The following is a 21,856-nucleotide window of genomic DNA, read 5'->3' on the forward strand; positions in this document are numbered from 1 at the left end:
TTTCTGTTTATATTAACTATCTGTTGTTTAATAGAGCATAAATGCAATCAAACTCAAACTCCCTATGGGAATTGCACCCAGTTTTAGGTGTGCAATTTGTCAAAAACACAACTGTAACTGGGTACTAAGGATCTCCTAAAATAAACAAATTTGGATTCTATAACCAGATGGTGACATAGTCCCTTTTAACGGAAGATGAAAGACCTTAAATGATGTTGTTCTTCAATGGTGCATTTTCAATTATCAAGTTATGACTAAAATAAGAATAACTGTTTGCTATTTTAAAACCTCTGGTATTGTGAGGTCCATGGGAAGCTGCCCACGTCGCCCAGGTTTTAATGCAGCCTTGACCCACCCCCACACATCACCCATCCCACCCATCAGCCCCCTCACCCGGTGGTTGCTTCAAGCTGTCAGGGACTCGGACTATAAAACTGAAAGGGACGGGACTCTGGAGGCTGCTGGTAGTAAGCAAAGACGCGGCACAGACCAGACTATGTCCTATTTCTCCGAACCCCTCTGTGTCTGACTGAACCTCGGATGATTCTGGTGCTTTACTGTCCCCAGACACTTGGATATACAGAGGGAAATCTGTGCGAAGACCTCATCAAACGTGTAAAGGCAAGAAGGAAGCTAAGAAGACACTCGACATCGGAGGATTCAGTGAAATATCGTGCAGAGACGTAACGAGCCGGACGGACGTTTGGGATGGTGGCTCCCCGCGCTCTCCGCTCTCTGCTGTGCGTGCTGAGCTGCGCGTGGTTGCACACCGGAGCGGCCTCGCGGCTCAAATCTCCCGCACTGCCCATCCAGTCAGAGAGAGAACCGCTGCCCTCCAAAGGCTTATCAGGTAAGAAAACCAGCGATTCGGTTTTAGTCAACGCCTATTACAGAAACAGTAGCAGCTTTTAGATAGGTATACAGAGCCGCAGCTACTTGTACAAAACTCCCTTCAAAATGTGTCCATATTAACCTAATGTCAGTCACCGGTATGTTGCGTTTCTGACTAAAAATTAACTTGATGAATGAATGATGAAATAAAAGAAGTTTAACATAAATTCGGTTTACATTTATATAACGAACATCTTGTAAATAATTTATGCTTCAAAAAAAAAACAAACACCTTTTGCTGAACACAACGTAAGTATAGTTGAGCCTGCTTGATGTCGATTTAAAAAATAACGGATTCTTTTTTTTTTTCACAGTTATGCCGAATATCTGCAAACACTTTAACATTTTTACCAATAGGAAAAAAACAAGATTTGTACTTGTTTTTACTTGAAAAAAAACCCGGTAATATTTAAATCACGTGATATTCTTATGAAGATTGGTGAGCTGCACAAGCGTTCCAGCGCGAGGCAGTGACCTGAGTTCAGCTGCCTGGAAGCCGCACGCGAGAGTCGATTCTGCAGCGCACTTTTTTTTAAATGAGTTGAGCCAAGTTTCTGTTTATTTGTTTTGTTTTTAAGTCCTATTCTACTGGCATACAGAGCAACATTTCTGTCAATTTCCCAAACTCCCTTGTAGCCAACGTTCCTGGGTTACTTCAAGTGTAAACTGGAGGCAAACATCTGAGTCATAACCGCAATGAATGCAATTTGATTCATGTGTGAAAGTCCCTTCGCTCAAAGCTCACTGCGGGTTTTATAAGGTAACTAGTCAGAAGTTGGGAACTCCAAGGCGCCTTAACGTGTAATTCAACGATGGAAACTGTAATCAGTAATCAAACTTTCCATTACAAGCCTGGGCTGCTTGGAGACGAGACAGAAGTGGCAGGAAGAGCGACCTGCTCACAGTTTTGGCTGCTTTAAACTGGACTGATGAACAATAATGTGAACCAGGTTGATAGTGGAGCCCCAGTGTATCCCCAACAAACATCACTGTAATATTCCTGCGTGAATATTGTCATTTTAGGACAGTAATAAGAAGTCTAAAGTTATTGTTATCAGCTGTACCACTGAGAAATGCTGCAGTCTCTTTATGAGAGCGATGATATGCCTCTGGCTCCGTACAAACATTGTCTGTAGTGTTTACAGGGTTCAACTGACTTTAACACCCTCAAGATGACGCACTTGCACATCATTGTCTCATATCAAATCCAAAGAGTCAGGGTACCACAAACATGACAGCTTATGCTATAACAATCCCTTTGACTTAACTTCTATCCAGTATGTGAGCTTTCGTCACCTTCCAGACATTTGATGTCTTCAAAATGTATTATTTTACATCATGAACCCCCACCCCCTTTTTTTTTTTAAAGAAAAAAATCCAGTTTGTGTACACTTCTGGGAATCTCTGCTAATCTCTCTGTGGAACATTGAGTGCATGGATCATTTAGAGGAGGCAGGATGAAAGCTTGAGTCCCAAAACCCTAAGAGATATCTGGGGAGTTTCAGTCCCCTCCAACATGCCTGGGCAGTGAGTGAAAGAGGATTGTGTCGTTAAATGTGAAAATGGGTGCAATGGTTCTAGCTGCCATGTTGTCGTCTTACATGGAGGAAGAACCTTCTTGGTGCACCAAATCTCCTTTAACTCGTTTCTTCGAGCGTTAATAAAAATGACGATAATCATATATGATCAGCTGTACTACAGGATTGTTTGCACATTATTACCACAAATTGATCAAATGGTATCATGAATATACATACATAATTTGGAAATATATCCCTCGAATCAAACATACTAACTAAAACGAGAATAAAGCTCACAAAAACAAACATTTGTTTCGCAAGTTTCACTCGTTTGAAAAAAAAAGCAATTACAAAAACTAAAAGACCATTTCTGTGAGGTTTGTTTTACTGTTTAAACTGTTTTTACGGTTATGAAATTGCAGTGGTGATTAATCATGCAGCATCAGTTTCATGTCAAAACTGACTGTTTTTTGGAATGATCATATGTTCAGCATTGTATATAATCAGCTGTGTGTGTGTTCCAGGATGCTCATTTGGTGGTCGATTCTATTCTCTGGAGGAAACATGGCACCCAGATCTGGGGGAACCCTTTGGCATCATGCACTGTGTCCAGTGCTACTGTGAACCTGTAAGTTTTGTCTTCCTTCCTTCCTCTCTAACATGAGGTTGTTCCCTCAGTGCCTAATGTAGCTGTTTCTCTTGTGCTCTACAGCAAAAGAGTCGTCGCGGGAAGGTGTTTGGCAAAGTCAACTGTAAGAATATAAAGCAGGACTGCCCAGACCCTGACTGCGATGATCCCATCCTGCTTCCAGGGCATTGCTGTAAGACCTGCCCCAAAGGTACTCATCTGCTCCAAAGTTTTCATCTTCAAAAGATGTTTTTTTTTTTTTACCATGATACAAATTGTACTTGACATAAAGAGACATAGCTTAAATCACAACAATAAAACATATGGACTTTTGTTCATGTGTTTATACTTGGTTCGATAGCATTCTCTTCTCCCCCGCTCACTTCTTTTTCTCTGTTATTCTTCCCGGTGCGCTCACAGTTATTTTGCTTTTTACTTCCAACTGGCTCGTCTTGAAACAGCTGTTGGACACAATGAGCAGGTTAAAGTTATTCTCCATTCAGCTGGATCCAATGGACGGCCTCTCTAACCATCCACATCTCAAAGCACCACCCATCCATTTAGCCTCATTCACACTTTGCTGCTCTCCTTGTCCACACACCGCTGCGCACACACAATTAGAGAATTAGAGTCCCCCTCACTCACACACAGACACATGCACACACACTGGGCGGGTATTCTCACTGGTATTCAGTAGATTTGGTGTTTTTCTGTGCCTTGTGTCTGGTAATGGAATGGAAAGTAAAGGTAAAGCACTGTGGCCTCCATCAGTGGGCGACAACACAGGGCTCTGTGTGTGTGTGTGTGTGTGTGTGTGTGTGTGTGTGTGTGTGTGTGTGTGTGTGTGTGTGTGTGTGTGTGTGTGTGTGTGTGTGTCCAGAATTGGACAGGGCTGCGGTCAGATTTTAAGGAAAAGGTTGAGTGTGCTTGTCTTAGCCTTGGCACAAAAGTAGCTAGTATGTTTGGGTAAATGATGAATAAATGATGGAAAATGCTGTGTATTTGTATTTTATATATGTGTGTGTGTGTGTGTGTGTGTGTGTGTGTGTACTTTTTGCTTTTTGTATGTGTGTGGTGACTGGTGCACCTGAGGATACGGTTTTGCTAAGTGGAGAGAAGTGCGAGTGACACTACCCAGAAACCGTGCGGCATGCCCAGTGGAGCAGAAGAGTGAGGGAATGAGAAAGGAATGATTAAATTTGGGATTTGTGGGTGGTGTGTGTGTGCGTGTGTGTGTGTGCGCGCATGAGTGCGTGCATTGTGTGTCAATCAGACCCCGAGAAAGAAAGCAGACATGCTCAGAAAACAGCGATGTAGGAATAAAGTATAAGTGTGGTTTTCTTTGTCAAATCGTGTCAGTGGGTCCACTGCATGTGTTGCTATGTACATGTGAATGTGTGTGTGAGCAGTGAGACCTAGTCGTTCGCCAGCAGTGTGTGTGTGTGGAACAGCGGGTCATTGTTTGCATTGCAAGGCGTGTGTCAGTCCCAATACTCCTCTTCAACGACAAGAATCAAGCGTGGTTCAAGAGAAGAGAGAACATGGACGTTGGCCGTCCTCTCCCAATGGAGCTCACACTTCCTCTCTCTCTCCACATTCTTCATACATCCTCAAAACATAATCAAGGGGGACACTGTGCTCTGTTCTCATCTGTGCACCACAATGTGTTCTAAAAAGTCTGGCTTGACTTGGTTTATCATGTCAAGATCAGTTAGAAAGTGTATAATGCAGGCCACAACTGAGAGGAGGGTTGCACAATAGAATGTAAGACGTAAAAATAATGTGTATTTTTCCTAAAATAAAAGAATAGGCTGCAATTATAAGCCCTCCTACAGGTAGCCAGCAGGTACATCTCTGATTCAAAAGTTCTTTTTACAGATCAACACGATAAGAAGCAGACTGATGCTGTTCTGGACAGCTTTGAGTATTTCCATGAGAAAGGCAAAGGGAAGGAAGACGATGACCTGCACAAATCTTACAATGACCGATCCTACCTGAGCTCAGAGGATGTAGGCCCTGGGGAGAGCCGCACAGGTGAGCAGCAGCACCTAGACACACATACACAGACCACAAACATCCAGAAGGGTGGGATTCATGGACGGGATGCTGAAATCAGTCTTCCTGCCATCAGATTTTGTAGCACTGCTGACCGGAAAGACAGACTCATGGCTGCCCAGCTCTAGTGGTGTTGCCAGGGCCCGCTTCTCTCTGACTAGAACCAGCCTGGCTTTCTCCATCACATTTCAAAGGTAACACAGTGTATCATCTGTCTGTTATTTAGGCCAAATGTATTTGGAGTTTGATGAAAGTGCTGTGGGTAACATATTTATCATATTCTGATCTTCTGTGATTTTCCAGAATGTCTCAACCAACTAAAATAGTCTTCCTGGATTCAGATGGCACCACCGCTTTTGAGTACCGAGTCCCTAAGGGGCAGTCAGACATGGTAAGGCGTCACACAAAAAGGAAATAATCTCATCTTGCTCCCGTTAGTTCTGTTTTTATTATGTGTTCATGCGTGTCTGTGTGTTTCCTGAGAGAGAGAGAAATTAAGTTCCACTGTGATGAATGTGTCGACTCCTTGACTTGGTGCTCAAACTCTGACTTCTTCTCCCATAAATCACTGTGCAATAATAAACAGCAGCACACACACACACACACACACACACACACACGTGTGTACACACACACACACATGCCCACACACACACACACACATACACACATAAAAAGTGACGCTGCCTCTTTGCTTCACTGCCTCTCTCTAAACATGAGCCAGTCTGGTTGCAGTAAACACCAACTACCCACACACATTAAAATTAGGAAACTTCCGTCAAGTGTACAGCACAAAGGTATCTTGAACAGGCCAATATTATCCCGATAAATCACTCAACTGTTATATCAGTGTGACAGTAGTACCCATGCATGCATGTTCACATACTCCCTGATGTCTGACCCTATCACTACATATCATTTCCTGCCAAAATACACAAATCTCCACATTCCATTTCAGGCTGAACACACAGTTGAGCGTGGCAGGAGCCCCCTAAATACAGGTCCCTGAAATTGGCCCATTATTATTTTTAGATAAATGTCAGTGTCAAGCACCAGAGGACCTTAGAGAAAACACTCCAGCACATAAAAGGAACACGCAGTGTGTGTGTGTGTGTGTGTGTGTGTGTGTGTGTGTGTGTGTGTGTGTGTGTGTGTGTGTGTGTGTGTGTGTGTGTGTGTTGGAAGGGTTGAGCAAAATGTTGGAAGAAGGGCATTTTTCAAATATTACATCACTGTTTACTGGGGGAGACAGAGTGTATCGCTAATTAAGATGAAGATTACCCCCTGAACTCTTGAGTTATGAGGTGCCGACACACCAGCAAGTGACAGGGAATAATTGAAGGTTTGCAGCCTGAGCTGAGGAGTGTAGTCTCATGTCTGATCGATGTGTGTTTGCTTGAAGTCCATGACCACCAGGACTGGGTAAAGACAAGTACCTCATGAAACCATACCATACGTAGCACAATGCAAGAGTTATGATAAGATTTTATCACAATATATTGCAATGTGATGTGATACGGTACATATTTCCATTTGCTGTATAGTTTACTGAAAATGTCAAAACAGAGCTGAAAAGACAACTTGTCTACCACCTGGGTAGTTTAATAGTATGTACATCACATTATAATGGTAAGAAAGTGGATAAACTGAGTGAACGCGTTTCATTCAAAATTTCTGTTTCAACTTATTAGAGAGATATTTGCAAAGATGCACTCTTGTGCACTTTTCAGGGTTAATACAGTCATGAAAAATCTTGAGTTATTTGAAAAGAAAAACAATTTCCAGACCTGGAAAAGTATGGAAAAAAAACAAACGGAATGAAGCCAGAACATTCTTGAAAAGTTACAGAACTTTGTAAATATGGTAGAGTTAATGTTGTTTACATATCTCTTTTAGTTGGTACTGATACAATTTAATACTTGGTTATGTTCCATCAATCTACACAGATTGTCTTCAGCAATTTTGATGATATATACACTCAGTTGTGATTAGATATACCTGAGTTAATTTTAACATGTAATATAGATATTTGGCATGATTTTGATATTTATAATATAGAAAAAAAATTGGTAATGCGTTGGTAAAAAGGTATGTGAACCCTGACTGCCTTTTAAGGATATATTGTAATACCAGGGGCAGGAGTATCGATACAGGTCTGTAAAACCTGTAAAAATGTATTGTAATTGTATTTGTGACACTTTGATGTACTGGTTTTACACACCAGTATTCCAGCTGCTTACCTGAGCGTGTTTCTGTGTGTGTAGATCTGTGGTGTATGGAAGAACTTGGCCAAGCCACTCTTGAGACAGCTGCAGTCTGAGCAGATGCGCGTCAGCATGACTGCGTCCATGAGCAGACAAGAAGACGTGGAGGGGAAGATCATCAAACACAGGGCTCTATTCGCTGGTGTGTGTTTGTGCAATGTCATTGTGTGTATAAACGTCCTGTTTATGGGGGTGCAATATTTGTTAGATTAGATGAGTATACTCTTTTGTCTTTCTGTCATAGTATTTACAAGGCGGTGGGGGTGTATACATTCTTGTGTAATCTTAAAAATCCTGGTGTATAGCTACACTTGTTTACTGAGAAGCATTGGTGTGAGTTAGTAAGAGAGTACAGATACACATGTATGTATGTATGTATGTATGTATGATGATGATGATGATGATGATGATGATGATGATGTCTTTACAGAGACATTCAGTTCAACGCTGACGTCGTCGGAGGAGAACTCAGGGATGGGAGGCATCGCCATGTTGACGCTGAGCGACACAGAGAACAACCTTCACTTTATCCTCATCCTCCAAGGCCTCATCAAACACAAAGATAAAGGTGAGAGTAAAGGAAAGAGGGGGGCTCAGTAGACAGGAAATGAAAAGGAATGCGTTGACAGGAATATAAGTGATTTCTTACTGAAAAAAATGAGCAAGCAATGCCACTGTGGACTTTTGCCACTTCTTTTTTCCAAGTCCACAAATGTTTCTAAATCTTGTTATCTGTGCGGTCTCAATTTATTTAAAAAAAACAACCTTTCTTGCTCTCCCCAGAACCTGTTCTGGTGCCCATCCGAGTCCAGCTGCTTTACCGTCAACACGTTCTGAGAGAGATTCGAGCCAACATCACATCTCACGTGAGTAAAATCTGATAATCTGATAATTTAGGAAAACTAAGTACCACTATGACAGTGTGAACAGAGGAATCAATCATGTATTCTGTGTCTAACTGGTGTAGAGTGACAGGGCTGGTATTTGAGTTACCATGAAAAATACAAGAAGCCTAATGTGCATCATGAAATAAGGGGGAGGGTTTAGGTAGACATTCAGGAAAGACTAAGAATTAATGGCTGTCTGTGGGAGGGGGAGCAGTGCTGTTGGTGGTTAGGAACACATGACACAGTGACATATTAACAACTCTTGGTCTCCTCCTCTTGGAGGCGGATGTGGTATCACCACATCCTTGCACTGTTTGTGTCTTTGCTCTGATCCCAGCTAACCAACCTGAGACTTGATAAGAAAACTGGATGGAGAAGAAAAGTATGGGGGGGGGGGGGGACAAGAGAAAGTGCATGTGTGTGAGACAGAACAAGAGAGGACATTTTGCGGGACACAGATGTGAGGGAGGGATGAGAGACAAAAGGAGAGAAGGAGGAGGATGGACCAGTGTACACACTCCTCACACATGTCAGTGGTTAGTGGTCTGTGGGTTTAGATGGATGGAGGGAGGGTAAGAGGGAAGAGGAGCGATGAAAGGCGGGTCTGGTTTTAATTTTGACAGGAATTGCGTGAAGGACCAATGTGTCTCTTTCTAGCCTGGCAGTGAGACAGTCCCTCCGTGACAAATATATGAAAATTTCGAGCTTAGTAACCACTATATGACCCTTGATGTGTCCCCTAGCTAGATGCAGAAACCCAAACTGCTGACACACTGAAAGCCAGCCATCCAAACAATAGTTCACGCATATTTTTTTTTTAGCAGTTTTGACAAGTTTCTTTGTTTCCTAGTACCCAAGTGTCATATTTTTAAAAACAATTCTGAGCGTGTTTTTGATTTACACACAGAGCCTCAATATATTTGTGCACCTTACTCATTTTTCCAAGCATAGGTCTCCTTCCCTCTGTCCAGACCCCCTTCTCTTTTTTGGCTCCTGGCTATGCGGATTTATAGTTCATATATAGCATATTTATATTGTACAGAGGCCCTGAGGTCATAAAAGTAACATTTCTTCAACACGCTCATACATCTGTGCTATTAATGCCGCATGTACTCACCATTCCTGGAGTAGAGTCTGTCTGCTTGGAATTAAACTTAGCTCAATATGAAATGGCACTATGGGCCAATGGCTGCTCAAGGTTTTAAATCGGGGGGGGGGGGGGGGTGTTAGAAGTTTTTATGTAACATTGTAATTTGTGTCTAGTATGTCACTTTTCTGATGATGTGCTGAATTAATCAAGCCTTTACTGTCCTTTTACTGTCCTGTTTTCTTCCTTGTTTAATTCAAAATGAAGCAACATTTAATTACGGTCAGAAACAAAGCAACACTTTGTATTTGTTTCATAGTGGTTGGGGTATGGTCACTCTTGTTGTCAACCTATTTGTTGACCTATTTCAATCTTTGCAGGATCCAGATTTTGCAGAGGTGCTCACAGACCTCAACAGCCGTGAACTTTTCTGGCTTTCTCGCGGTCAGCTAGAGATTGCCGTGGGAACAGAGGGTCAGGTTCCCCGGCAAATCTCTGGATTCATCACCGGAAGAAAATCATGTGACAGTAAGTCACTCTTGACATCTAACAGCTTCATATAGCCTCTTCACATTAATCCAGCGTCAAGCACGAAAGAGGATATTTGTTTGTGTTTGTGCTTTTCTTTCTGATGCAGTTTTTGTCCTTCCTCCTCTGTTAATACTTGGTCACTTTCTTTCTTCCTCTCCATCCTTTTAAGTCTTATCACCGGGGGAAAACCATGTTTATAGGCCTTCTGTTTGACTTGGTGGCCCACCAAGATTGTGCATGCATGTGTGTGTGTGTGTGAGAGAGAGAGAGAGCGAGAGAGAGAGAGAGAGAGAGAGAGAGAGAGAGTTTCAGGAATGCTGTGGACAGCCCAATCGTCTGAAGTGAACTGTTAAAGCACACGCACATGGTCTTGTCATGGGACGTATACTTCAACACTGACAATGAACATGGAGGTGTCCAGCACACATTCACTTCAACACACACACACACACACACGCGCGCGCACGCACGCACGCACGCACAAGCACACACTCTGACACATACACTGCTGCTGCCAGAGTCACAGTCTGTTGGACCTGACGATTCATGCCGGTGTTCCAGTGCTGTGATTAACAGCTTGACGTTATGCGTGAAGAATTCAAACCCAGCACACTCCTTTCCCTCTCACCCTCTTCTCTCCTCCTTCTACCTCTTTTCTCCATCTTGCACTCTTTTAGTCTTGCGCATAATGTTTCTGTCCTGTCCTCTTTGTGTGTGTGTGTGTGTGTGTCTTCTGTGTTATCCATCCTCTCATTTCTAAATTGTTCACTGCCACTTTATTTATCCCTTTCTGTTACTCATTTCCCCCGTCTTTCTCTCAGTTCCTCAACTCAGTCTTTTTATTTCAACCACAGTTACCTCATTCTCAATGTGTGTGTGTGTGTGTGTGTGTGTGTGTGTGTGTGTGTGTGTGTGTGTGTGTGTGTGTGTGTGCGCGTGTACGCGCCGGACAGCTCAACAACATGTACAGTCTTTGCCAAAGGTGTCACTCATAATTACATGAGCAGACACGACTCCACATCAGTGCCTCAATTGAATCTGTCCTCTCAATGACTCTTTCTAGGTGAAGTCTTGACATTATGAGTGTGTGGCTTGGATGTGTGTGTGGATGCAGAACGTGCAGGAATGTAATGCATCTCCCCCTCCTTTTTCCTCCTTCAACTAAGCAGCAAATTTGAACATGACAGTAATCATTGCCTCATCCTGCATGCTGTCAGGCTCCACTATGGTTTAAGGGAGGGAAACTTTGATGGGAAAAGTGATACTTTTAAATAAGTGATGTGGATCTAATCTATGGTTCTGTGGCTCAGCCATCCAGAGTGTCATGTCCAGTGGGGATGCTTTGACTCCAGGGAAGACAGGAGGCATGGGCTCCGCTATCTTCAACCTCCATGATAATGGCACGCTGGACTACCAGGTATGGGTTTGTGTGTTTTCTTTTTATTTAGGCATTTATTTTATTGTAATATGTTAAAAACAGTTGTGTTCAGGAAGACAGGGAGTACTCCCCAAAATGTACAGGTACAGATGAACACACCACCTCCTCTGCTTCCTTCAGGTTCAGGTTGCAGGGGTCACCAGTGATGTGGTCGGCCTCACAATCGAACTGAAGCCACGACGCCGTAACAAGCGCTCTGTGCTGTACGACCTGACGCCAGAGTACAACAAGGCCACAGGCCAGGCAGTGGGCAGCTGGAGTCGTCTTGAGGCCCGAAACATTCACATGCTGCTGCAGAACGAACTCTTCATCAATGTAGCCACAGCACACAGCCAAGAAGGGGAGCTTAGGGGGCAGATCAAGGCACTGCCTTACAGCGGCCTCGAAGCGCCCAGACATGGTACAGGATTTTCGCTGTGTTATTGTCCATATGGTTTTGTTGTTGTTGTTGTTGTTAAGTCTTTTTGAATCCATGCATATTCTTCCTCATACAGAGTTACCCATTCCTCTGGCTGGACACTTTGTGTCCCCACCCGTTAGAACCGGTGCATCTGGCCATGCCTGGGTGTCTGTGGACAAGCACTGTCACCTTCATTATGAGATCATTGTGGCAGGCCTCAGCAAGGCTGATGACCTCACTGTGAACACCCACCTGCATGGGCTCGCTGAGATTGGAGAGATAGACGACAGCAGCACTGCTCACAAGAGGCTTCTGACCGGTTTCTACGGCTCTCAGGTATGTACGGGTAAATACAACATGTGACAGGTGATCACACGTGTACAAAATACACAAATTCAACACTCTCTTCTACTGCACTCTCCTCCAATCTCCTCTACTCTACTCTGCTCTACTTGGCTTCACCCTCTCAGGCTCAGGGAGTGTTGAAGGACATCAGTGTTGAGCTACTGCAACACCTGAACCAAGGAACAGCTTTCATCCAGGTCAGCACCAAGCTGAACCCACGAGGAGAGATCCGAGGACAGGTACGTATAGCCTCCATAGACCTGTGGTATTCATCTTAGGATTTACCAAGTTATTTTTATATATATAAACATATATAATGTGACACAGATTTATATGTTTTTAGTGGATCTTTTTTCAGTTTTTCATTAAGTATTAAATTTGAGTTGGTCACCAGAGTTAAGTTGATTTTTCTCTTTCACTTTTTTGAATTTAACACAACACATTTGTGTTCTGATCCTGACAAAATCTGAGAGAAAATGTTGTTTTTAAAGCTTTACATATGAAGATAACATGCATTACACCAAGATTTAAAATAGAATTTAAAACCAAATTTACATGCATAGTTGCAAATATAGACAAACATAACATAACTGCTTTACAACTGCAGCACAGCCGCAGCACAGTGACCTTACACACACAACTGGTATAGTAAAACAGGACCGTTTTACTATTACAAGACTACCGTTTTACAACTGTCACGCAGGTGACTGCTGCCTGAGTTTTCTACTCGTGTCTTCATGTGGGCAAACTCTGCTCCCAACTGCAACACGACACAGCAAAGATAGAGAAAGACATTATAGCATGGCAGAAGAAACTGAACCTCTGACTGAAAATGATTGTGAACACATCTTTTATTGTGTCTAACAAGTCTTGTTTGTTTCAAACTTCATATGGAAGTTATATTTAGGGCCTGAGCCTGAAGGTACTTCAGGCGAAGACCCTATTATGTTTGTTTAAGCAGGTGTTGAATAAATGATTGCATTGAAGGCAGAGGAGGCGTGGTGGCGTCCTTTTAACGTGTTTATGTCTATGTGTGATTGCTCACTTAGAGCTCCCTCGCCTTCACATACACACACCTTCACAGGTTGCAGGTGTTGTCTTATTGGAGGGACAGCGTTGAAAAGTCTGTTTTACTGGGGATCAGAAACACACACACACACACACACACACACACACACACACAGACCACAGGCCTATTTGCAGCTTTGCAGGTGCAGTGGTTGATTTAATAAGAAAGCAACAGCAGAGTCCAGCTGATTTAATAGCAACCAGGTCCAACACATAAACAGCCATCTGCTCAGACCAGCAGACACACTCCATATAGGGGCAATTAACAAGCCTGATTGACAGCAGCCTGCCATCAGCTGGCCAACAAATCACTAACTAACCTCCCTCTGTTTTCCATGCAGGTCCATGTGCCAAACAACTGTGAGTTTGGGACCAGGGGGGAGGTGGAGGAGGCCGAGTTTGATGACCTCTTTGTGAAAGACCCAGAGGAGCTAAAGAAAGACCCGCATACCTGCTTCTTTGAGAACCAGCACCACGCTCATGGCTCCCGCTGGACACCCAACTATGATAAGTGTTTTTCCTGCAGCTGCCAGGTACAGACACTAATCTTAATTACCTTCTTTGATAGTTTAAGCTTCCAGGATGCAGGGTTTTTGTGTGATGTCTTTTGTCCCAGACTTACTTCTCTACATCTCTCATACATTTTTAGAAACGAACTGTGATCTGTGATCCGGTAATCTGTCCGGTGCTGACCTGCTCCCGAACTATCCAGCCTGAGGATAAATGTTGCCCAATCTGTGACGGTAGGATTTTTTCTTTCACATGAGAAATAGTTTCTGTTTATGTGCACAATCCCAAATTACTCCCCACAGTAATAAGAGTTATAAACTAAGTACTTATGTCTCCATTTCCCTTTTCTTGCACAGAGAGGAAGGAGCCCAAAGACATGAAAGCTCCAGAGAGGGTGGAAGAACATCCTGAAGGTAGGTACCACCTGCACTCCTGTCTCAGTCTACTCAGTAAATCTGAACTTTTCCCCCGAGGAGCAGTTTGTAGAACACAAATGTCCAAATTAGTCGCACTAGACACTAAAATAATATGCCAAGAGCTTCTGCGTTCATCTGAAGAAGGCGAAAATGTGATCTATGGTTCACCAGAAAAAGAGCGTGATTTGATCTTGAAGCAAGTTTGGTTTTTTTGTAAGTAGTTTGTAAACGTTTGGACAGTTTTTCAGTTGTTAGCTTACAGTCATTAACATAAAGTTAACGGCGAATAGGCGGTCTCTCTGGAATTACAAAGAAGTGACGCAGTGGTAAAGAAAATCATCTTTTGTGTGCAAAGTAGACTTTTGGGTGAAGTATTGCTTCAAGTCCAGTACTTGAGTAAATGCTCTTCATTGCAGTCCACCCCTGTAAAGATAATATTAAACAGAAGAAACTGTAACATTCAAAAATTGTTGGCGAGGCTAATTGTTGAGAAATTCCAGGAACAGCAAGAGACATTGTGTTTTATGGCCAAATGTAGAAGTGGCTATATGACCGCAGCATACATTTATGTTCATACATTCATGTCTCGCCTTCTGTGTATTTTCCCCTGGCGCCACCCCTCACCTAAGCCATATTTCAGTATTTCTAGTAGGTGAGAAGGCATCTGACATGGACAGTTTCCTGTTGTGTGTTTCATGTGGGAAAGGGCATTGGACTTGATTTTCCAGAACTTGTTCAGAGTTCATGTGAACATTAGCTTCTGGCTGCCTCTATTTTTTTTTTTTTTTTCACTCTTCTTTGATATTTCCCCCGAGGGATTTTTCACTTTCGGTTGCACGAGTTCACAGTATTTCTTTCGTTCTTTCTCTGCTCGCAGGTAAAAGTGAACTCTAAATCACAGAGGAATTGTCTCAACTGTCCCAGTAACGTTTTCCATCTCCTTTCCGTTTCTCAGGCTGTTACTTTGAGGGAGACCAGAAGATGCATGCCCCAGGAACTACATGGCACCCCTTTGTACCTCCCTTTGGCTACATTAAATGTGCCGTCTGCACTTGCAAGGTAAATAAACGTCAATAAACCATCTGGCTTTACTTTACATAAGCTCTTAATGGATCATTTATCTTGTGTTGGACTTCAAAGAAGCTAAGGAATAAATACATTTCTCATCAGCCCTTTCTGGGACACTTTTCAACTATTTTCATGAAACAGGCATTTGGAGCTAGAATAAAAGAATCACTCTCTACATCTACAATTCCACAATGTGCTCACAGGGCTCGACAGGCGAGGTGCATTGTGAGAAGGTGACGTGTCCAGCACTGACTTGCAGTCATCCTGTGAGAAGAAATCCATCTGACTGCTGTAAGGAGTGTCCAGAGGAGGACCGGACCACTGCAGCCCTGGAGCACAGTGATATGATGCAAGCGGATGGACCCAGACACTGCAAATTCGGCAAGAACTATTACCAAAACAGTGACAACTGGCATCCCTGGGTACCGCTGGTGGGAGAGATGAAGTGCATCAACTGCTGGTGTGATGTAAGTACAATGGCACATTTTCTGAGTGTCAAAAAAGTCCTTAAAAACATGCATAAAACTAATTTAATCTATAAAACATGCATTTTGAAATTGCTTTAAAATTTAATTACAGTTGAACAATGTGTGTGTAAACTGAAAGGTTTCACCAATCACGTTTCCATCATTGTATTTGGAGTTTGAGGAATTGCACATGATATAGTAAAGTTGAGTTGAGCTTGTTTTTGCCCCCCCCCCTTTTTTTTTTTTTAAAAGATGAAAAACGTAAAATGGAAGATGGAAACCATTTTTTCTTATCATCTCTGATATAGCAAAATCTGTTTCTTCTGCCATCACCCTCACAGATTTTCTCAAAGCAATACCAGCTGATACTTGGACTTCAGCTCTGTCATACCTATGCATAATGCTGCCTATGTCACCATCTCCTGATAAAGATTTGTATTGCATTCCCTGGTTCATGGTTAATCTACAGGGATTTGAATATATTTTTTACTTTTGTTATTTTGGTTGTTTTTCACTCTTCTGTTTTTCATTTATTTCATATATATATATATATATATATATATATATATATATATATATATATATATATATATATATATATATATATATATATATATAAACACACACATGCCTTAAAGAGAAGAGTGACTATTCTCTTTTTATTACATTCTGATTGATTATGAAGAGGAACTTAACGTTCTCTCTATATTTTCTCTCTTATCACCTATTATTTTCCATAGCATGGTGTGACCAATTGTCAGAGGAAGCAATGTCCAGTACTGACCTGTACCAACATCACTCGCCGAGAGGGTTCCTGCTGTCCTGAATGCCTCAGTGAGCAATACACTGACACACACACACACACACACACACACACACACATCTGATGTGATGGAAGTAACCCCCTGAACACAAACGTCTATGAATTTCTCAAATCCTTATTCATTTAACTCCCTTACAAACAGCAGCTTCATCAGGTTCTTTTTTCTTTTTCTTTTTTTTTAACTACAGGTTCCAAAGAGGAAGGTGATGTGACGATGAAGGCTCCAGACAAAAGGCAAACCTGGACACACTGATCCATGATGGCCAACACAGGCATCCCCACTTTTACCCTCCTCCTCCTCCTCCTTGATGGACCCAAACCCAGAGCTGCACACTGGGTCTTCCCACCCTCCTTCCTCTTGTATGCCCCCCCCCCCCCCATCCACCCGCCTTGCCATCAGCTTCAGGATTGTAACGGATAGAAAAGAGCAGAGATGGACAAACAATCACACAAACTTTCAAAAGACTGGTTAAGTGAAAGGATGGAGCTTTTGAAGTGGACCTTCAAGACTTTTTAAAAACAAACAAACCAAACTGCTACCCTCTGCTTCCTGCCTTCCACTTTTGCTGGAATTTATTTTTCCTCTGCCTTTTTTGTTGTTGTTTTTGTTTTCAAAGCAGCTCAACAGGACAAAAGCTACAGATATTTTTAAGAAATGACTTTAAAAAGAGAATCTGTTGCTGTTCAGCTTCCAAAAAGTCTTTGACAGGCCTTCTTATTTGAAGTAAAGCCATCGCTACTGTAGCTACTCACTTCTCTCACTGATCCAGTGAAGAATGTGTGTGTGTGTGTGTGTGTGTGTGCGCGTGCGTGGTTCTACAATACAGATGTACATGGCAATAAACTTACTGGGTGGCATGGAGGCATTCTAGAACCGCAAAAGAGAAAATTTGGAAAAAAAGTTGTGTTCAACATTGTTTTATAGCCAGAACATATTTCCAGTTCGTGGAGGATCGTCTGTAGAGGGCATCAAGATCAGTGGGAGAGAAACAACAGCCTCCTCCTCATCATCATCTTTCTCTTTCTGCTTTGGCTGTTTGTTGCCCATCTGTTTTGAATTAAGTAATATTTTATGAATTTTTCTATTAGTGTTTATGAATATGAAGCTGGTTTGTATTTTGTATTTATTGAATGGTGTGGAGACAAAATAAAACAAGATGTCAGTTGATAGAAGAGGGAATGCCTGTGGGTTTGTTTTGGATGCTGTCGCTAACCAGCTTCCCTTACTAATCTTTCCCTGCTTCCCCCTTTTTGTGTCTTTATCTGAACTTTTCATCAGGAGGACTCCATTTTTTTCTATTTTCCATTTCCATTACCATATTTTTAAATAAGGAGTTATGATAAGAGGTGGTTGCAAGCCAGCGTGTTCCAACTAAATCCTTAGCTGTTTTCTTTACTCTCCAGTCATCTATCATTCCATTTGTTTTGTTTTCCTCACTTTTTGTGCCCTGTCTCATTCCATTCCTTCCTTAACCTGCTCTTCGCAGACCACATGCATGTGTCCAGCAAGGTTTCATCCATACACACACACACACACACACACCTCAAGTGCAAACAGACTGAAACATAAACACATATTCACAGATGTACACATGTAAAAATTCCTAAATCAGGAACACACACATTGCTAAAGGGCAAGAGGAATTCTTTCCAACACACACACAACACACACACACACACACAGCTACTGCTCTCTGCTGGCCAAAACAAATAATTGCAATAAAGGTGCCTCCTATAAACCAGCTGGCTGTCAGCACTTCTGACAGCACCTGTCGACCTCCCCGAGGCACAGTGCAAGTGTGTGTGTTAAAGTGTGGGTTTGTTTGCACACACTAAAGGCATGTTGCAAACTCATCAGGGCAGCAGGGAGTGGTGTGTGTGTGTGTGTGAGAGCGTCTCTGTGCGTGCGTGTGTGTGGAGGCGGGGGATGCCAGAGCCGGATGGGGGAGGGCAAAGGTTAAGCATTCTGTGCTACGGTCTGTGGCAACCCGTGAAGGAGCATGAGACTTGTACCAGCCTGAGCCCTGCACCTGCAGCAGTGACTGTGTGTGTGTGTGTGTGTGTGTGTGTGTGTGTGTGTGTGTGTATGCGCATGTGTGTGTGCATGCGTGATAGTCAACTTGAACCAGCCAAAAGTAAAAAGGTAGTCAAACCCACAAGATTTATGAAAGCAGTTGAGAGGAATTTTCCTTTCACTTTTCTGGCAAATTCTCTTGATTTGACCCTTTTTCCACATCCCACAGTACGTAAACAAAACTGTAGATTTGTTCTCAACGGGCCAAAATATTATCATGTCACAGAAAATCTGTTGATGTTCATTTCAGTTCTTCTTCATTTCTCACAGCTGCCTCCTCACACATTGTTGCTGATATGAAACATTTGACTTTGCCAGCTCTAATTTATTGCAGTTATTAAATTTTAATCAAAGCCATGCCTGATCTCTCATGTTTTAGTGGTTAAAGGAAAACATGCTGTTTTATGGAACAGGCATGTCATGCTGGATTATTTTTCTTTCCTTCTCATCTTGTTTTTTTACTTTCTTATTCTTTTCCTGTTCAGCAGGACACCTGAAGTACAACTTTACAACATTATTTTTGAGTATAAAACACTTGCTACTTGTTGAATGACCAGCAACAATTAGAGGTTTCTCTGACCTCACATACCTCCACCCAGGCCAGCCAAACCAAATGTAAAACAAGCAGGGATGAGCGGGAACCTCACACCCCACCCTACATCCCAGTGTGGCTATTCTGTAGAGTCAGGGGATGGTGTAACCTGAGGCTATTTGAATTTTGGAAGAAGAAGCAGAAAACTTGTGCACTGTGGTGGAAGTAGCACTTCCTGTGTCCACAAGGTGGCACCAGAGAATATAAATGCACATAAAATGTTGTTGTGCATCAGGTTAAGCTAACACAGTATAATTTTGTTACATCAAGCTCACGTTCCTGTCACCACTTGGTGGTGCTATGATGACTGGCCGAGAGTGCCGTCTAGCAACTGAAGGGTCGCTGGTTCAATCTTCACTTCCCCCAGGACCATTTTGAAGTGTCCTTGAGCAAGACACTGAACCCATAATTGCTCCTGTTGAGTAGGGTGGCACCTTGCTTTGCAACTTCTACCATCAGTGTGTGAGTGGGTGGGTGAATGAGATCACACTGTAAAGTGCTGTGAGTGCCGCTAAGGTAGAAAGGCACGATACCAAAATGAGTCCATTGACCATTCATCATTCAGGGTGGGTCTCATGAAAAATGTAAGGTTTCGAAAAGATGTGGTCCAATAATAACAGTTTTCTGTTGTATGGCAAAATATCAAACTCACCATGGTAAGGAAGTTAAACAAAAATTCAGTTTTCGTCCATCACCAAGGTTTTAAAGTTTCTGACCAAATTTGAGATGGACTAGGAGGAGTCCATGTAAGTGTACAACAAAAACCACGTTACTTCAAGTTGTCACTAGATGGCACTATTTATTAGTCTGCACCAAAATTGAATGGCCTTTTCAGCCAACGCTACTCCCCTCCACCAGTTTAGGTGAAAATCAGCCCCATAGCTCTTGTGTAATCAGTCAGAAACATCATCTATGACCCTGAAAAGATGATCTATGCGTGAGAAATGAAAGCAACAAAACATCAGTTAGAAGTTGTCTTGAGAACAGCAACCTCTGCTGCCACAAATGGTAATGGACAATTACGCATGGTATTCTTTTTGTATGTAACAGGGTTGGGACCACACAGTTCCAATGGGAGGGAAAGGCCTTGACCAGGACAGAGGAAAGTAGCAGAGCAGTCAACCTGACATGCGTTGCCAGACTGCCCATAATTTTATAATTTAACTCCATAATTGTACTTTAATAACCCAAGTGTTAGGTTCCTGCTTCACTTTTACTCGGGTTGTTAAAAGAACCTTTAGAGAGCCCTTTAAATCTTGCCGCTCAACTGCTGACACAACACAAAAGGCACGACCTCAACACCTGCTTCTACACACATACACACAAACACACTCCGGGAGTGTGAAAAGACTATAAACTGCCACATTTCTCACTCCATAAAGCGAGGCAGAGTTTAGGAATGACTCAGCTTCAGGATGTGACATTTTAGATATTCAGTTTTGTCAGTTTTTCTGCATTTTGGTCAACCAGGGTGACAGGAGGATGTAGTACATTTGAACTTGAAGATAAACTTGGGTTCTAATGAAAAAGTTAAGTCACACAAGTAATGAGAAACACCCCATAGACACGTCTGAGGTCGATTTTCAGGATTTTTAGGGTTTGGGTTTGGAGTGTGTTTATTACATTAGAAGTACACGACGGCCATTGCCATACACAATTATGTAAATTGTTGCAGCAAATTGGGGGTGGGGTTGTGAAGTGCAATAATTTGTAGCCTCTTAATTGAAATGATATAAATTTATTAAACGTGCATGAAAAATACCAAGACACCAAAGCTGGAAAATGTATCTTGAAAATTCTTAAGAAGTGTGTCAATACAAATTATACAAGAACATTCCAGCTGAATAAATGTGTGCGGGTAGTAAGACTCTAATTCAGCATCAGTATCAATCAATATCAGTTTCTACTGATAAGCCATCCTGAAATTTACAACACACGTTGGACTTTCCTACATTTTCTTCAAATTAATGATTTTGAGTGTGTAATTCCTTTAGTCTTCTACATTTTCTGAGCATTTTTCATGATTAAGGTTGTGATGATTCGTTTAAACTTGAGAAAATAAAAGCCACAACTTTACTTTCTTACTCTCTTAACTTTTATTTCAGTCAGTTACAGTCTCAGATGGTATTTTTCACGTTACAAGCAAAATTTAATTTGACTTTTTTATTTAGATCCACCCAAGAGGTTAAACATTAGGACTTTTGCTGGAACAGACGCTGAGATTAGAATGCAAGAGATTCCAGACTGTAAAATGACCTGGAACAAAGTCCATCAAAAAAAAAAAAAAAAACCTTAAAAAAAAGAAGCGGAGCAGTTGTGGGGTTGGCTGTATCTTAACGAATTATTGATCTCTCCGTTCGTGAAAGAGACAGAACTCAACAAGCTAGCAAAGGGAGAAAAGCATACCTGATGACATGAGGAATGTGAAAGGAGTTCAATTGAAGGGAAAATGTTTGGTTTTCAGAAGAGAGATGGTGTGTTGGGTGTGTATTTGTGTGTGTGTGTATGTGTGTGCATGTATGTGAGAGAGAATGAGTGAGAGAGAGAGAGAGAGAGAGAGAGAGAGAGAGAGAGAGAGAGAGAGAACTTGGCTATAACTGTGAGGTGGCCTGAAGACATCTACTAGTTGAATTTAAATCCTAGTCATAGTATTACTACTAGTGATTAGAGGAAGTGATACTGACATAATACACATTATTCTGCTCTGTCGTGCTAAATCACAGAACAAAATTTCAGCTGAGGACTTCAGCACCAACGTTCCAGGGGCTGAAAGTTTAGAGGGTTGTAGTTTC

The 21,856-nt window shown here is 42.1% G+C and overlaps 1 protein-coding gene across 1 annotated transcript; it reads left to right on the forward strand.

Annotated features, from left to right (window-relative positions):
• Positions 1-434: 434 nt before the first annotated feature.
• Positions 435-17,546, forward strand: chrd (chordin). The gene is made up of 21 exons (XM_086215146.1): positions 435-850; positions 2,936-3,039; positions 3,124-3,250; positions 4,918-5,073; positions 5,171-5,288; positions 5,398-5,485; positions 7,359-7,500; positions 7,789-7,926; positions 8,142-8,224; positions 9,713-9,860; positions 11,174-11,280; positions 11,422-11,701; positions 11,796-12,037; positions 12,172-12,285; positions 13,456-13,647; positions 13,764-13,857; positions 13,981-14,037; positions 14,996-15,099; positions 15,312-15,575; positions 16,316-16,409; positions 16,587-17,546. Exons 1-21 carry the CDS (start codon positions 709-711, stop codon positions 16,649-16,651), a joined length of 2,859 nt encoding a protein of 952 aa, XP_086071272.1. The 5' UTR covers positions 435-708; the 3' UTR covers positions 16,652-17,546.
• Positions 17,547-21,856: the final 4,310 nt, after the last annotated feature.

This window comes from Aulostomus chinensis, chromosome 10, assembly GCF_037954235.1.
Source record: "Aulostomus chinensis isolate RoL2024-O1b breed Wild chromosome 10, RoL_Achi_v1.0, whole genome shotgun sequence".
Lineage (NCBI taxonomy): Eukaryota > Metazoa > Chordata > Actinopteri > Syngnathiformes > Aulostomidae > Aulostomus > Aulostomus chinensis.

Excerpts from the sequence above, each read along its gene's own strand:
- chrd (XM_086215146.1), top strand. The coding sequence starts at position 709 with ATGGTGGCTCCCCGCGCTCTCCGCTCTCTGCTGTGCGTGCTGAGCTGC. Across the intron at positions 3,251-4,917 it reads CTGTAAGACCTGCCCCAAAG|ATCAACACGATAAGAAGCAG; the intron begins GTACTCATCTGC and ends TTCTTTTTACAG. Across the intron at positions 11,702-11,795 it reads CCTCGAAGCGCCCAGACATG|AGTTACCCATTCCTCTGGCT; the intron begins GTACAGGATTTT and ends TTCCTCATACAG.